This window comes from Falco naumanni, chromosome 2, assembly GCF_017639655.2.
Source record: "Falco naumanni isolate bFalNau1 chromosome 2, bFalNau1.pat, whole genome shotgun sequence".
Classification (NCBI taxonomy): Eukaryota; Metazoa; Chordata; class Aves; order Falconiformes; family Falconidae; genus Falco; species Falco naumanni.
In genome coordinates this window covers 23,078,412-23,096,932 of record NC_054055.1, presented here as the reverse complement: position 1 = coordinate 23,096,932, position 18,521 = coordinate 23,078,412, and the positions used below count along the sequence as shown (strand labels likewise).

General features: G+C 42.9%; 1 protein-coding gene across 3 annotated transcripts in view; it reads right to left on the bottom strand.

The window, feature by feature from the left end:
- The window catches only part of PDGFD (platelet derived growth factor D), a 147,327-nt gene extending 129,561 nt beyond the window's left edge, over positions 1 to 17,766 (bottom strand). For all 3 annotated transcript variants that reach the window (XM_040584457.1, XM_040584459.1, XM_040584458.1), the window contains exon 1: positions 17,475 to 17,766. In XM_040584457.1, the coding sequence (XP_040440391.1) occupies positions 17,475 to 17,604 (130 nt within the window). In that variant the 5' untranslated portion in view covers positions 17,605 to 17,766. The remainder of the gene's footprint in view (positions 1 to 17,474) is intronic.
- Positions 17,767 to 18,521: the final 755 nt, after the last annotated feature.

The following is an 18,521-nucleotide window of genomic DNA, read 5'->3' as shown; positions in this document are numbered from 1 at the left end:
CTACTTGCCCTAGATTTGCTCTGTATTGAGTGCAAAAGTAAGGCACATGCAGAAGGTAATTCATCTCACCTGAAGACAGGTTTATAAAACAAATGGGACGAACAGTTCTCTGCAGGTGCCTTTCTCTCCTCCTCAATTATAAAAGAAGATTTAACAAGATGCCCCATTTTTCAAACCACTATATTTGGTAAAATAAACTTTTTTTCTCTACCAGTTATGTTTCTGCCTCATTTAAACACACAGTAAGGCAGACTGAATCTAAATGTAAATGTATAAGAATCCGTTAAGCACAAGGGAAACGTACATATCTACATACTTACATATATACACACACATTTTTCAAAGGCCTGCAGCCAGAACCTGAGATAAAGTGACTTTATGATATATTTTATAACCTAATGTGGAATTGGGAAGATTAATTGATTGACATTCAAGATTTCAAGCTACTAGCAAGAAACCTAGCTTTTTATCTTTAATTTTAATCTGACTTTTCATTTTTACTTTTCAGGTTTGTTTGTTTTAAAAGAATATTTAAAGACACAACCATTAAGAACATACTTGTCTGCAATTAAATATAACAGCACAAGGGCAAATAATTCTTTCTGCTCCCTAGGAAGACGAGCTATGTCTAGTAACATTTAAAGCTGCTTTGTCTCACCATACATTTACTGCACATCCTGAACGTCATGATTTTTTAAGATGTCTGAGAACATATTCATAATAATGAAAATTATTGTTTTGACTGTGATGTGCATCAAGCTGTATTTGGACAGAAATTAGAATTCAATTAAAATTTGCATATCCCAGCATTTAAAATAGCTCTTATTTATATAACATTACCTTAATTGTGTTGAAAGCATCAGAAAAAGAAGTACCATAACATGTTTGGATTCAAGTTTGACATAGCAAGTAAAGGAAATGTTGCCTTTTAATGAACACCCATTGCTCCTGTGCACACACACAACAGCAGCCATATTTCTGAAATTATTCATGGTCCTTAAAATAAAATGAAATGAAAATGTAAACCTTTTTGAAAGCAGCAGTGCAGGTATGTTCCTATTTGTATTTCAAATGTTTTTCTCTGCAATGCTGACTTCATACACTTGTAGTTATTTTTTACTTACGGACTGAAAGAGAAAATAATTCTGTTTGTGTACTGTTCGGGTTTTGTTTTTTTTATAAGCCTAGATTGATTTCTCAATTTTGAGTGAACTGAAAAAACGAAAAAAGAGTATTTCCTCTGCACTTGCCAGGTAAACTGAAACCAGGAATAACAAAAGCAAAATTTCTGTACAGCAAGTCTCAGAAGTTGAAAAAAATGCCAACATCAGCATTCAGTCTACTGTAAATATAGAATATACAGGTATTTAATGAACTACATCCCACTGTGGTATGGTTGCAAAACTTGAGCTGACCTCAAAACATAAAAATAGTTCTTGAATTCCACGCATAATTAAGAAAGCAGTATTTCAAGTAGTAGAATTTGACAGATCTCAATGAAACAGCATTTTGCAGTTATCCAATACCACGTGTTATATCTTGCAAGGTATTACATTTTGCTCACTTCAAATCTTCAAATAAGGTGTCATGATTTCAAATGGGTTTCTTTTTCAAATGAGAAAGTTGTTTGATTAATAATGTTTTTACTACACAATCAAGTCCTATATTTAAGAAAAAATTTATTTATATTTAATCATAAAAGAAAACTTTGCAGATTTTATGAGGATTTGTGCAGAATAGTCTCTAGGGCACAGCAGTCCCAGCAGCATGCAGTAGTTTGCAATGCAATAGATGTAAGCAATATAAAAAGTAAGAAGACCTTCACAATACTATTAATTTCATCAAGATCATATTCTTCAAAACAACATATATTAGAAAGATTTTCATCGAAATATAAAACATTATTATAGCTAGGAACAACACATTTATTAGCATAGTATAAAAGTTTTATGTCCAGACAGCTCCAAAACTGTAGAAGCAAAAAAGCGTGACCTGCTTTTCTATGCCTATCAGAACAATAAAAAGTCCTGTATAGAGCTTATACGGAAAGTTGCAGAGCCTGTTAACAAAACTGTAGCATTTGGACACCTGAATTTGGAGTTAAGTCCTAGATACTCAGAGATGAGCATCAGCTTAGATGCCATGCATAATACCAGGGAGAGTGGAACTAAACAGATTTACTACACTTTGCACTTACGGGTAAGAAATCCTAACTATAAGTGACATATGTTGGAACATTCTCACTGGCTGATAAGTCATTTGTTCCATATCAGGAGTTCTTCCCAAAACAGAGTTATAGAAATATAGAAGAGGGTTATTCTGAAATTATTCTGGCAGGAATAGCCAAAGGAACGTAACACAAATGTTACAGCACAGAGGCTGCATATTATCTTTAGAATGCTCTAAGGAAGCAGATATTTACAGTAGAATCAAGTAATACTGCGTAGCGTTTGATTACCTTTCCATAGATAGGCTAGCTGCTACACACATAGGTACATGCACACACAGAATCACACAGACCAGGAACCACCATTTCTTTCTTAGAAAAACAGGCTGTGGCAAGAAGGTTACAGAACATGGTTAAGGTCTCAAACCTAAATTCTTAAGAGTGCTGGAAAGCAGAAGTCTCTTCAAAGATGCCCTAAGACCTCCACTTACACCCCCATCAGTGGCAGCATGAATGCAAGTCTGAACCACCTTTGCTGCAGAGGATTTCTCCACAGACAGAGCAATTGAAGGTGCCTGAGGTGCATGAGTTACATTTCAGTTTAGAAGTTGCCAGTATAGTCACAAGGAGAGACAGTAACCACTAGAGGATAATACAGCCTATAGAAGAATAACTCATAATTTTCATACTCAAAATAGATGGTATCAGCTGCTGCACTGGTGTTGATTGAGTGATCCTGATGGATTTATGAGACACAATGCTAGAACTGTTTCCTCTCAAGATTCCTCAAACATATGTTTTTTGCATACAGGACGGTCTCTAGCCACCAGATCTGGAGGAAAGCACACATGAGGACGCTGCCTCTCATGTTTTCTGTAATATTCCTTCCTCCTCTGCCAACCACAAGGGAGAAAAACCATAACTGTTTTATAAATAGTTTAACCAGTTCTATTCCACCTCTTCTCTACTTAAAGTCAAATATGAATCTGTAGAGTATTACTGTAAGAATACCAGTTAACAACAGACATGGACCTCAATCAAACCGCAGCAGCGCTAACAGCTTCAGTACAGTTTGATTCTCAGCAGGTATCTAAAAACTCTCAGATTAACTATTAAGTGTATGTGGAAATTAGGTGCTAATTAAGTTATCTGAATACCTGAACTTTAGCAACACAAAAGCTGTAAAATATATTAGCATTTTATTTACCAGTCATTAGTAAGAGGTGAACAGCAGCTGAAACCACACTACGTTAATAAAATGACAATTACGGTAAATTGCTCTTACACAAATTGAGCACAATCACATAATATTTAAAACTGCATTATTCTCTCTCTTGGGAGCAAGGTGAAGACAGGACCTATACCCAGTGTCCATCCTCCGTGGGAAGACAAAATGGCACACACTGACACAAAATGACACAAAAAATACATATGCCTCACATGAAGTGCATGTGGACTGTCTCTCCCATGCGGCTCAGTAAGGAATACAGAGACTGAGCACATCATCTGTTTCTCTTAGCAAAAGCTGCAGTACCATGTGGAGGAACAGAAAAAAGTCAAATCTGGCAATATATCAGATTGTTTACTGGTGCAAGGCTAAGCTGTGACTTCAGTTCTTCAGGCAGGAGGGAGCCCCCGTCCAGCACACCCTGAAACAAGGGGATGCCCTTCCATTTCATCAGCCAGACATGGAGTAGGTACTTCAGCACAGAGTAAGGACTATTAACACACCATCCAACTTGCTCCAGCTTCTCTGCCTTAGTCATTATTTACGACAACACCCCATCTATTGCCCTGTGTTTGTACACCTACCGGGAAGATTAACTGGGAAACCCGAGACAGAGTGCAGCTCCTTTCCCCATCTTCCTTCTGACACTCAGTACATGCCTGCTAATGCACATGCTCAACTTGCACAATTTTACCCTTTAGCCCTGTTATGTCTGGCCCTACAATGAATCTAACAATAAGAAAGATAAAATTTTTAGTTCTGTTTTTATTTCGTACATTAACAATGTTGTGTAGTCAATTTCACTTTGTATCTCATGTGAATTTGGATTTCATTTTAAAAATATGCTTCAGGTCAATCCCACGTTTAGTCTTTTTTTTTTTTTATTTTATTTTTTTTATTTGTCCTGGCAAGAATGGAAATGAATGGAAATGAAAATGTCTCTGTCGCTAAAATCTTTTTTATCTTCCTTTCTTTCTGGTTGCTTTCCTTTGCCTTATTCTAAGAGCAAACATTTAGCAAAAGTTTTTGAGGGCAGTGCATTTTTTTTTTCAATATAGAAATGTGGGGATTTGACAGATACCAGAATTCTTCAGTTTCCAGTATTGTCAGTCTATTCTCAGCTTTGTTTTTCTAGGCCTCAGATGTCAGCATCGAGAAGTCACATTTTACTAACTTTTTAACAGAAATGGTGCATATGTGGGGGAAGAAAACAGACATTCCATGTGAAACCATTCAGCAACCATTATGGGTATGAACTCTATTAGTATCCACCATAAGCAAACACAGTGGATTTTGGATGTGGCATGTAGATTTCTTATAGAATATCAGCTAAATTCCTAGTAGGAGCTCCCCAGGTTTCTTCTGGTCACCTCTTTCAGCAGGCCCACTCCTGCTCTCTGAAAAACTGTGCCAGCTGCTGCAGCATGGGTAGGAACCTCTGCCAAAAAAATTTACAGAACTGCCTGGATTCACGTGCTGGCATCAGATACTGTATTTTATCCGGTAATTTGAAGAAATTTTAAACTGGCAAAAACATCAAGCCAACAAAATAATGATAATACAGTGAAGTTCATGCTGATTTGTCTCTTTAAGAATAGGCTTTGCTTTAGCCACCTTAAATATAAAATAAAAATTAAAAAATGACAATACTGCTTTATAATAAAAAAGCAAAGGAAATACTTGTCTTCTACCCATAAAAACAGCAGAGAAGCAGAAGCCACATTAGGTGACCAGGCTGGCTATCCTCTCTAGAAAGAAACAAGGCAGCTTTGGGTATTTCTGTTCTGGTTTGGCCAATCACCTTTGAAAGTCTTTTTGAAAATGAAATGATAGAAATTCATTGTCAAAACTATGATAATATGTACTTTAGTTTGCAATCACTTTTCAAAAGCATACATGGAAATATATCCTGTCTGTCTTCTGATAAGAAAAACAGGTGACACTTTTTTTCTCAGTCAGTATTTTCACTAATGGCTTGCCTAAGGTAAGCTGAAAAGCAATCTGCCTGACAAGGCTTGATTTTAGATCCTGCAAGAGTTGGTGATGGCACAAAACGCAGCAGTAGCATCAGGCATTGTTATAAGGCTGCAGACAGAAATCCTGAGACAACATCCTTGTACAAAAATAAAAGGCAGCACCTGCAAGCCTTGAAAAATATCCTGCATGTATTGCTAAAAAAGACTTTAAACCCATTCTTCAAAAAAATAAACTGGCCTGACATATCAAGTCATTATGATTTCTTCTTCATGGCCTTCCTCTGTTTCCTTATGCACTAGATGAAATCAAACCCAAGGAATGTGCAAAGAAACAAAACAAGTATAATAGTTTTCCCTGTTTTGTTCTGGTGTTTCTTTGGAGGGAAGACTGCTATTTAACTCCCATGCCGCAAGTTATCAGACAATATGTGAGAGCCAAGATATTTGACTTTTATGCAGGACATCGCACTTGTTTTTTATGATGCTCTTGTTCCCCAAAAGTGGTTATTCACATGCCCTGTTATTTTACCTCAGTATGTCACCCAGCTCTGAGCCTGCAAAAACAGTGGCAATTCTGAGCAGGAAAGTAGACAGGAGGTGGGACAGCACAGGCAACAAGGCCACAGAATTTTTAAGGATGGCTGCACCCTGGTAAGGATCTCCAGTCTTTGCCCACATGTAACAACTGCTCTGGATAGTACTTCTGCCTCTCCAAGTTGCCAGGGCTCGACCTCTACCGTGAAACAAAAGGTATTGCCATATAGTGTTACTGCCCACAGAAGAATGTCATCAAATGCATGAGCACTGCCCAGCAGAAGCCTAGTACATGTGCTGTGACCAGTTAGGGAACTGGGGAAAGAGCAGGCTGAACAGCCATGTTGATCCACTTCTCATCCTTTTCCGCTTGCCACTGTGGGAATGATGGAGGTCCAGAATGAGTCCTCAGATATGCACCAGAGTATGGCACGAGGTTCCTCTGTGGTGCAAACAAGTTTATTTTCTGGAGATGTTTGTTTCTGTGTTGTCATGTGGCCAAGGGAATTACTTGTTTCTTTAAGTCTGTTGGGAGGCAGGTTGTAAGTACGGAGATGGGGATGTAACATGAAAACCTGGCTCTGCCATGCAGATCCAAGGACAGTCCCAAGACAACCTGCTGCAATGGTGGGATTGTCACTGCGTACATTTCTCAGATAGCACTCAAGACACCCTGAGTGTACTGCACAGTAAACGTGGTGTGCACCGTCAGAGAACTGACTTCGGAGGTAGACACATCTGCACACGCTAATTACGTAAAAGCAGATCATATATACTAGGACCAGACAGATGACTACTATACGATGCAAGAATTTTATCTCTTGCTCAAAATAAGAGGTTAACTTTGGCTCCCACTTTCTAAGATCTAATGAGTGATGGGAATTGGCGAGAAATGCATATCATGTCATTAAGGTCTCTTGGGTGACAAGTGTTAAAAATGAAACCAAGCCTACCTAGGCAAAGAATTGTTCTCTGCCATTATGAGGATGGAAGGAGCAAAGAATATCTTTCCTCTTGTCACAACTACGTAGCCATCCTACCAGAACAACAATGATACACACAGGCATAGGGGTTTGGTAGCCCCAGGTCACACCATAAGGTCAGCAATAAAGCAAACCAGCATCCCCCTGTGCTGACTTCCAAACATTCAGCAACCTAACAGTAACATGAAGGGTGGCTTACAACAGCAAGGGAACAGACATACAACCTGATCCAGGAAAAGAAACAGTACCATAACTTTGGGGCTTTCTATCGATTTCAAAGCAGCACATTCTCTGCAGGCTTCTTGATGAGGTCTTAAACACTTTCACTGACATGTGGATGTGTTAGCAAAATCATTCCTATCAGTGTTTATCCCTGCTGAGACATTGTGATTAAGAAGCTGTGTTGGTCCATTTCCACAAAGAATCTCAAGGCATTATTACCACCTACTTGCTGTTTTCATGCAACACTACTGTCACTGTTTGCTAAAGAAAAGGATTTATCTTTCAGGCAAATTCCTGGTTCAAAAATTAAGGGCAAAAGGGTACATAAAGGGTTTCCAAATTCCACAGTACTTCTGGTAATCAACATTCTGTGTACCTATTTTTATTCCTTCTCTCTCACCAGTCTGGGTCTCTGTTTTATTCTCAATACACTTTTACTGTGAGTCACATCAGATTAGAAATACATTCAACTATGAGAAAAATCTTCTACAACTGCTCCAAGAAGAAACAATAACAAAAGCCCACGCACATTAGACTTGGAGCCTCTTTAAAACTAAAAACCAAACAGAAAAACAATGTAAGACAGAAATACTGACAGGTTTCCTTAAGGTCTTGTTTAGAAATGTACTGCAGCTGAAGTTTCTTGCAGGATATCCTGTGGATGACACACGAGATTGTCAGTATAGAAGAAAAAGCAGCCAGACACATGAACTCACAAGGCTTTGTTCTGCACTTCAGCTACACAATATGTAACTACATCAGTTACCCCTTCATCTCTCTCAGTGCAAAGGATTTGGGTTTTCTTCCAGTGTATGGACACTAATTGAATATCTTAACTGAGTACTGTAAAGCTTACCTACATGAGCCCCTTTCTGCAAGAAAGACATCAAGGTGCTGGAGTACTTCCAAAGAGCAATGAAGCTGGTGAAAAATCCAGGGAACAAGTCTTAGGAGGAGCAGCTGAAGGAACTGGGGTTGTTTAGCTTGGAGGAAAGGAGGCTCATGGAAGACCTTACTGCTCTCTAGAACCTCCTGAAAGGAGGTTGTAGCGAGGTGGAGGCCAGTCTCTTTTCCCAAGTAACAAGCAATAGGAAAAGAGGAAACAGCCTCAGCTTGCACCAGGGGAAGTTTAGATTGGGTATTAGAGAAAAATTTATTCACTGAAGTTTGTCAAGCATTGGAACAGGCTGCCCCGGGGAAGCAGCTGAGTCACCCACCATCCCCGAGGGTATTTAAAAGATGTGTAGATGTGGTGCTTAGGGACATGGTTTAGTGGTGGACTTGGCAATGTTAGGTTTACAGTTGGACTTGATGATCTCGAAGGTCTTTTCCAACCTGTGATTCCGTGATCCTATAAGAAACTCATCACTGAACTCATAAGGATCTACTTTTATCCTAGATTAATTCATCTAAACTGTGAGCCAGACCCTGCTGCAGGAAGACCTGATGGAATTTTTGTCATCGATTTCAGTTCAATGAAGGTCAAGACAGCTATTTTTCATGTTTTTCATGGACCTAGTGTTTAATAAATACTTTGACAGAGTCTAACATCATCAAGTCCCAATGCACAGCAGGGCTAAAATACATTGGCAGGAAGTTTGTACAGAAGGTAAAAAGTATGTTCTCCTGCACCATCTCCAAATGTGCAGAGCTCTCACTGCCCAAGCAGAAATATGGGATGTTGGCCTTCACGGCACGGGACACAGATCAAAAGGGAAGCATGAAACTGACTATTAATCAAGTACAATGAGAAGCTCAAGATCATGTAGGATTTATTCACTACCAAAGACATTAGAGTCAAACCCAAATTCCCTAAAGAAAATCTAGCCAATTTGACACTATAAACAGGACATTGCCTTAGCTCTGTAAACAGGATTGGTTTGAAACAAAATGCCAAGTAATCTAACACAATCCAGTATTTTAGCCAAGAGATCTTCACCAGAAGCAGTGATTAAGTGGTCTCTTTTATCCAAAATGTGATATAATGTAATCAGCCTCATAAATATAATAGCAGCATTTTTTGAGGCAATTCTTGAATACAACTTGACTCAACTAATTACAAGAAGCACTACTAAATTTTCCTGCATTAGTGGGCAAATTCTTACTAATGAGAATGCCAACACAGAGCCTTCATGGTATTTCTTAGGACTCATTTAATATCCTCGTGTCAAACCCCTGCAGGTCCAGAAAAGCCAGAGCAGGCAGGGGCAGAAACCCCTTCTGTAGGGTGGGGAACATACTATGAACATTGAGAGCTAGCTCAAAACTTCTCAGCTGCATAGGCAAAATTGAATGTTGCTACACAAGGAATGGAGGAGGAAGGCAAGGAGAAGGGACACAGCGGGGCTAAGATGCATCAGAGAACGAGAATACATGTAATTGCTACTGCTGTACATGGAAAAGGGTTAGAGTGGGAAAGAGGGAGAGCAGGACAGAAGAGACAAGGAAGGTGACCACTGCTGCTGAGGCAGGGTAGGTACCATGGCCACCCCTCTGTCAGCTGCAGTAGGTGCCATTACAGAATGGCTGAGGTTGGAAGGGACCTCTGGAGGTCATAATTATTGCTCTGGAGCCAAAAAGGAACTGGAAATTTTGAAGCCTTTTGGACTCTGGTATCGCAGGCCGCTGCCTACTTTTCTTGTGTTCAGAGCCAGTCCTGTGAGGTATTTTATTTGCTGTTAAAGAGCTCACTCTGTAATTTGCTGCAGATATATTTTAATGTAAGCAAGACTATCCATATAAAAAAGACTGGAGCATAAAACATAAAAAATTCTGCTGCATCTTTTGTATATATAGTATTATTAGAGGTATGAAACGAAAGCCATTCCCTGCCCTTCTAATTTACTGTTCTCCAAAGGAGTTTCTTGCTGTATAAATAATACACATTTTGCAGATCTGTTTATTTACACCCAGCCTAAGAAGGAGTGCCAGAAATATAATGTTGTGAATTTGTATATTATTTTTGAAAGAATTTGTGCCTTCAATAATTCTTTGTCCTACACGTTCCTTTTTACTTAATATAAATTTTAACAGCATGTAAATTACTTCCAAAACTTCCACTCACAACCAGGAATACTGACAAACATTTTTAAACATAACTGTTCCTTTAAACCCAAAACACTATAAAGCTAATGACATCATGTAAACAGTATCTTAACTACCTCAAATGGTTAGGCTCAAATATTTGCCTAACACTTCATTCTTCAACTAGGAATTTGAAAAGTTAAATTAAAACTTGGGGCTTTTTTTTAGTATTCTAAAAAAACAATGCTTGGGGTACAATATTTTTATGATTTTAATGCTGATTTGGTACCAATTATATGAAGTACACATTTTCTCATTTCCCTGTGCCTCTGTCCTCTGATTTATGTTTTAAATATGTACACATATATATCCTAGATAATATGGAAAAGATATATATTTATTCTGCATATGGATATACATAATATTAATGCCTATGATAAATATGCATCATATTTTTCATTAATTTAACAAAATATTTGACAAATACATTTCACAAAAACACAGTGACAAAGGATGAGGAAAAGGCTGGGATACTCAATGCCTTCTTTGTCTCAGATTGTAATAGTAAGCCAAGTTGTTCTCTGGGTGTCCTGTCCCCCGAGCTGGAAGACAGGGGCAGGGAGCAGAATGAAGCCCCCATAATCCAAGGGGAAAGGGTCAGCCACCTGCTGCGCCACGCAGACACACACAAGGCTATGGGGCCGGATGGGATCCACCCAAGGGTACTGGCGGAGCTGGCAGATTTGCTCACCAAAACACTTTCCGTCATCTATCATCAGTCCTGGCTAACTGGGGAGGTCCCAGTTGACAGGAACTTTGCAAATGGGATGCCCATTTACAAGCAGGGCTGGAAGGAGGATCTACAGGGACCTACAGGCCTGTCAGTCTGACCTCAGTGCCACAGCAGGTTATGGAGCAGATCATCTTGAGTGCCACCAGACGGCACATATAGGACAACCAGGTGATCAGGCCCAGCCAGCATGGGTTTATGAAAGGCAGGTCCTGCTTGATGAACTTCATCTCCTCCCATGACAAGATGGCCCGCTTAATGGATGAGGGAAAGGCTGTAAACATTGTCTACCTAGACTTTAGTAATTCCTTTGACACCGTTTCCCACAGCATTCTCCTGGAGAAACTGGCTGCTCATGACTTGGATGGGCCTACTGAGTGAAATACTGGCTGGAAGGCTGTGCCCAAAGAGTGGTGGTGAAGGGAGCTACATCCAGCTGGTGGCTGGTCACAAGTGGTGTTCCCCAGGGCTCAGTACTGGGGCCAGTCCTCTTTAGTATCTTTGCCAGTGATCTGGGTGAGGGGGTCAAAGTGTACCCTCAGTAAGTTTGCAGGTGACACCAGGCTGGGTGGCAGTGTTGATCTGCTGGAGGGCAGGAAGGCTCTGCGGAGGGATCTGGACAGGCTGGACTGATGGGCCGAGGCCAGCTGTGTGAAGTTCAACAGGCCCGGGTCCTGCACTGCACTTGGGTCACAGCAGCCCCACAAAACACAACAGGCTTGGGGAAAAGTGGCTGGAAAGCTGCCAGGCAGAAAATGACCTGGGGATATTGGTTGACAGCTGGCTGAACATGAGCCAGCAGTGTGCCCAGGTGGCCGAGAAGGCCAATACAAGCCAATAGCTTGTATCAGAAACAGTGTGGCCAGCAGGACAAGGGGAGTGGTCTTCTTCCGTATTCAGCACTGATGAGGTTGCACCTCAAATACTGTGTTCAGTTTTGGGCCCCTCACTGCAAGATGGATGTAGAGGTGCTGCAGCATGTCCAGGGAAGGGCAATGGAGCTGGTGAGGGGTCTGGAGCGCAAGTCTTATGAGGAGCAGCTGAGGGAACTGGGGGTGTTCAGCCTGGAGGAAGGGAGGCTGAGGGGAGACCTTATTGCTCTCTACAACTACCTGAAAAGAGGCTGTAGCGAGGTGGTGGTAGGTCTCCTTTCCCAGGTAGCAAGTGATAGAACAAGAGAAAACAGTCCCAGGTTGCACCAGGGGAGGTTTAGATTGGATATTAGGAAAAATTTCTTGACCAAAAGTATTTTCAAGCATTGGAACAGGCTGCCCAGGGAAGTGGTTGAGTCACCCTCCCTGGCGGTACTTAAGACATGGAGATGTGTTGCTTAGGGACATGGTTTAGTGGTGGACTTGGCAGTGCTGGGTTAGCAGTTGGACTCAATGATCTTAAAGGTCTTTTCCAACTGAAACAATTCTAAATTTTGCAAATACTTGTACTCTTGCTTCATTGTAAGGTATAAATAGTTTTACTTTACATCATCTCACTTACATCTAAGCTATTTGAGGTTTGCTACCACAGAATCCTGTAGAACTTGGCCCATGACTTTAATGGTATTATGAAGATCCTCAAAGTTAAAGATATCAAGAATATTATTGCATTAATGATCCTCTGTGAGTTTTGTATTTATGCCTGTTCCTGAGTGCTTTATAAAATGCAACATCTCTGTGGGATCACAGTGAAAAAAAATATTCAGAATTTTCAGCAGTGCTCCATTTCTAAGAGTCAGAGCAATACAATTATCAAGTTTTCTCTGCAAGACTTTTAAGATTTAGGTGGCTTAATTAAGTTTCATATAAATATATTTTAAAAAACCCAAACCAACAAGTATTGAAAGACTGCTGGAGAGTTTGTACTGACTTCCCCTATATGATATACATCTACATAATAAAACACGTTTCAAAGCTCCTTTGGAAAATTCCTCCATGCTGCCTGCTGCTGAGTCAGGTTTGGAATTCTCATGCAATACCCTTTAATACATCAGTCCAAACAGTTAATTATACTGATAAGAGACATCATCAAAGTTAAACAACAGTAGAGCAAAGTGCATTACTACAGGTAAATTACTAAGTTGTTTTTTTAATCTGATGAAGCCTGAAATAAACATATTTTTTTTACAAAACCTACAAAAAAATCAGAAAAATAAAGCTTACGAAAGCAAATTTATTTTAGCTGTTTTCCAGTTGACATAATTTTGTTACCAAAGTCCTTTAAGAACGCATGTATATAAGCCTATTATAAAAGAATTCAGTTAATAATCCAAAACCTGAGGTTCCTATACCACTAGTAAATACAGGAGTCATTTCAAAGTGGTATGACAAAAACTCAAAATAATTATGCCTTCTCCCAAGAGCAGACATTTAACATCTATTTGGTGAGAGGATGCTACCCAAATTATCAAATGCTTTTCACTGTGCTTAAGTACAGTGAAGCACAAGGAAGGGGAGGGTAGAGTTAATGGCATACATCTCTTTGGACACACCATCAAAAGCCAAATTCTGTTGCCATTTCCCTAGAATGCCAACATGCAATTTTTCTTTGTATTTTCATGTGCACAAGCAAACCAAGATTTGGAAATCCTGATTTTTTTGATTCATAATGAAAACTGCAAGAGCCCAGAATCTTATCTTAAGTCATCTGATATTATGTTTTCAAATTCACATCAGCAGATACTGATTCCATGGCTTTCGGTTGTTTACATACTGAAATCATCTGACACTATGCTGTCTGTTCTCTGTCTTTTCTTTAAACTTTGGGGTTTAAACTTTAAAATATGCATAGTGATGCTTAATCTGAGTATACAGACTAGACATATTTTCCTAGGTGGAGCATTCATACAAATATTCAATAACAGATAAGAACGAGCAATTGATGTTTCAGTTAGACACCATACAGTAAAAAATATTACTTAGCATTTTCCATATCCACTTTTAATCTCCAAGTACACCTAAACAACCAAAATAGCAGAAACAAAGTATCAGACTTCTTGTAATTAGGCAGTATTATCTGCATACTGCAAATTTGGAAAGTGAGGTAAAGAGAACAATGGAAGCATCTGGAAGTCCTCTCCATTATTCTGAAGAACTTCAGAGGACTTAACAGGTAATGGCATTAATAAACACTTTAAGTAAGTACCACTACACGTGCTATAAATGTGGCTGGCATCTCCAGGACACTTCAAAAAATTGATTAGTGCTACACTGGACAGCTGAGTCATCAACGCCTGTCCTTCCACCAGGACAAGAGGATGCCTTGTAAGCAGGTTATTTATATTCTTAATATCTTCAGCAGGAAGTACAGTCTGGTTAGGTTTGGTAGTCATTGAATGGCACTTTTTTTTAACGTGCTACCCTTTATCTATAGATTTCTTCTCAGAGCAACCTCGGTCTTAAGTAAGAGTGATTACAAATAGTCCAACCTTTTTGCCAAAAAGAAGAAAGACAATCTTGAATCACGCACAGTGCAAAGGTTTGTTTTGGCCAGAAGCGAGACCAAGCCTCTGTATTAAAGCTCTGTGTATGCAGTATCACTAGTTCATCCTGCTTGGAGGTAACAGAAAACTGGAATCCAAAGGATTATTTTCTTTTTTTAATAAAATGTGCAGGTGGTCTTGGATTTGCCAAGATATAACATTTTCTTGAAGAGCTGAACAGACCTTGCTTCGTCTTCAGTATCTCTCTTAACTCCACAACATAATAATCATGATCATCAACCCAGGGCATAATATTAAATTGTTTTTTGTCCCTGCTGTGCATTTTGAGAGAGACTGTTGGAACATACTATCCTCAGTGCATTGTGTCTTCTTAGATCCTGTTCCATACTGTCATGTCTGCAAACATTTACAAAGCAAAAAATACTGTCTCACTCAGCAATGCTATTCCATATCAGCACTTCACACCAAAACAAGAAACAAACACCACTGAAAATTATAAAAGACAGAAATACTTCTACTGGCCTACAGCCAACTATGGTCTAACACTTTGCTTGTAAGCTAATCACATGCTTACAACATTTGGAATCTAGCTCATAACCTCTGGCTGCACAAATACAGACCATTAGCCAACAAACTCAAGCAACTCAAACTCAAGTTTGATTCATTTAAGTAAAATCAGAGTGATCAGCAGCTGATCTATTGTGGATGCTGTGACCTGATGCCCAGCTCCACTGGCCATATCAGAACACACCTTCCTTTGCAGAGAAAAAAAGCAAGAAAATTCCCAAGCACAAGGACAGCAAGGCTGCAGCACGCTACGTATCTGCATGTGGTCTTCCTCAAACTGTGCTACCTCCTCAGTGCATGGGTAACATCCACTGAAGGACTGCGGAGGTGTCTGGCTTCAGCATGGGTGTGTTTTACTACGTCTGTAGGCTGTAGGTCTAACTAGCATATGGCCCAAGGAGGGTCAAAGGTAGCATTTAATTTCACATAGATCTGCTGCTTTCAAACAGCCCCAGTACCAGTCCCCCCGATACCTAGAATGTCCAGCCACTACAAGCTGTGGAAGATATTTAAAGATACAAAGCTTAATCACAACATTAAATGATCACAACTAGGAAAAGAGCAATTAACTAATCATTTCACATAGGCTTATTCTCTTCATCACCCCAAGAAGCAATTTCACCACAGGAAGTCTTCTGTGGAGTAAAACACCCGTCACACTGCCAGTAAGCGGAAAACATTATAAATATTAGGGGTTACCAATTTTTTTCATTGACTCTACAGAGAAGATCAGCATAGAACACATTTTGAAGTTCTAAGTAAATCACTGCAGTTTTCCATGGAAAAGCTTGTTTGGAGTTTGACTTGGAAGGAAGCTTGCTTAGCTTAGTTCAGAGATGGTCTCAGTTTTTCTACGAAGTTTAAGATAGCAGGCTAACAAGTCATGAAGCTTGATAAAATACACAATAGTTTTAAAGAATGAAACAGAAATAATGGATGTATGCTTTTATTACAACCACATACATATTTTTTTATTAGACTAAATTTGACTTCTGAGGCAGAAGAAACTGCAGTTCTGTCTTGTTTCCAAAGTCACTATCTCAGTTCTAGGAAAAAGCATCTTTACCTTCTCTATGCCTTCTTTCAGTGTCTAGGAAAGGCATACAAAAGATTATTACGTTCAATATGGCTCCAAATTGAAACAAAAACATCTTCCTAAATGAAATGTATACCCATTACACACACTGTATACATGCTGAAAAATAAACACTGGCAAATACGGAGTACAATCTTGGAAAAGGCTCAAGTGACTGGGTTTTTGAAAAGAGTTTATAAAATGTATAATTCTGGCAACTGGAAGATGTTAACTTGCAAGACTGAACTTAAGTAACTCTTCATTTTCAGGGAGAGGATCTTGCATTTTGCTCTGCACGAAGGTATCCTGCCATGTGCAAAAGTGGGTCCTCCCTCATGGGAAGTCACAACACGACAGGCTGCTCCCCAACCAGAGGCTCATAGCCCCTCCCAAACCAGAAAGACCTGGTTTTCTTTCTCTTTAATCACAAACAAATGGATTCCAAATGTGAATTTCAGTGGTGCTGTTTTTATAAAGCCTCCACATTCATTCATCGAGAGGCCACAGCACATGCCCACGCTGACCGCGCACTTGAGACGCTTGTGTCCCTTGACAGCACCTCTGCTGCCGGGTTGTCTGTCAGCGGCTCACAGCAGGAAACGCATGGGTCAGGGAGACCAAACCCCCCTTCCTAAAAGGCAGCCAGCGTCCAAACGGCTGCGGCCACCCTCCTTGGCGCTCACCATCACCGCACTGCCTACTCCTGCCAACCATGCGGCGGGCACAAGGGACGAAGCTAGTCCTCACGGGGCACAGCCCAGCAGACCCAGGCGAACACCCAGCTCCAGGCCCAAACCCTCCCGCCAAGGCAAGCCCTCCACCAGGAGGTTGGCACTCCGAGAGCCATCGCAGGAGCCGAAAGCGGCGACAGACCGCATGGAGGCCGGGAGAAGAGCCGCGCTCCCGCCAAGCACCCCTGAGGTGACGGCGGCGCCGCCCCTGTCCCGCCCTGAAGCCGCCGCGCACCTTCCCTCGCCCAGCACACACCGCCCCAGCGGGGACAGCGCACCGGCGCCGCGCAGGCCGGGGCCGCCACGAACTCGCGTCAAAGGCTCAGAGAGGAGACGGGGCCCGCAGGTGCCGACGGTCGCCGGGCGGGGCGACCCCTCCACGGCAGCAGGGACCGGGCACACCGCGCCGGCCGGGTCGAGGTGCCGCCCGCAGCCCGGAGGGCGCCCCCGGCTGCCCGGAAACCTCCTCGAAGTTGCCCGGAGAAGTTTGGGACCGCCTGGAGGAGCAGCCGCCAGGCAGAGCCGCCCCCTCAGCCCACACCCTCCACCTGGCCACACGCTCCCGGGCCGACCCCCGCCGGCCTCCCAGGGACGGGACCCCCGCCCGGACAGACACCCCCACCGGCTCCGGGGACGCGGCCGCCGCTCCCGGGGAAGGGGCCACGGCAGCTCCCGGGGCGCGCTCGGGGCTTCCTCTGCAAACGCAGCCCTTGGGAATAAAGAGGACTGAGGGACACTTACCATCTCGCCTGATATTCGAGGACCGCAAGGCTTTTATAGATCCGCTCTGGGCAGGGGCAGTGGTGCCCTGACGGCTGCAAAAGTTCGCACAGACGACAGCGTAGAGGAGGAGGAGGATGAGCAGTTGCATTGGGATCCGCTGTGAATGGGACCGTGTCTCTGCAAAGAAACCCGGCTCTCCCCACCGAGGGTGCTTCCCTCTGTCGTGTTCTCTCCCCCTTCCCGGACTTTTTGGTTGTTGTTGCGGATTGCTTCTGTGTTTGGGGGAGTTGTATGCGGGGGAGGGGGGGGGGGGGCTAAGGGGGGTTGTGGGTGGTAAAGAAAAAAAGGCACAAAAAAACCCCACCAAACCCAAAACAAAACCCCCACACAGCACCCCAACAGCACGCACAGCTGCCGAGTTACTCCCCGAGTTGCCCCCAAACTTCCTGCATGCTGAACTTTCTGCTGCGCTTCTGGCGCCGGCCCGACTCGGTATAGGTGAGAAACCCCCGGGACGGGACGGCCGCCCCCTCCCCTTGGCCTGCAGCGCCGTGCCCCACGTCGCAGGCGGGGGGGCTGCCGCCGCCGCGCTCCCCTGCGGCCGCTGCGGAGCAGCTCCGCGCCCCGCTGCTGGGCTGCGCCGCGCCGCTCCCCTCCGCTCCGCACGAGCCGCCGCTGGGGTCTGGAGCAGCGGGAGCGCCCCGCGCTCCGCGGCGGGGGCCGGGGGAGAGGCGGCCCGGGGGAAGGGGGCGGCCCGGGCAGGGAGGCGGGCGGGCGCGGTGCCCGGGCCCTCCCTGGGCTGTACCGGCCGCGCCGGCTCCAGCCCCGGCAGAGAGTGGCAGGAGGGGTGGTGCGGGGGAGGCTGGCCCCGGTGTGGAGTGAACCTGCCCTGCCGGGACCAGCGGGGGGGGGGGGGGGGGGTCCGGTGGGAGCCGTGTGCCAGGGGCTGTCCGCCAGCAGAGGCCACGCACCCAAGTGTCCCGTCACCCTCGGGCCCGCGGTGGCCACGTAAAGCTCATCCCTTGGGCTGGAGTGACTCAAATCACTGAGTTGCACTAGGGCGGG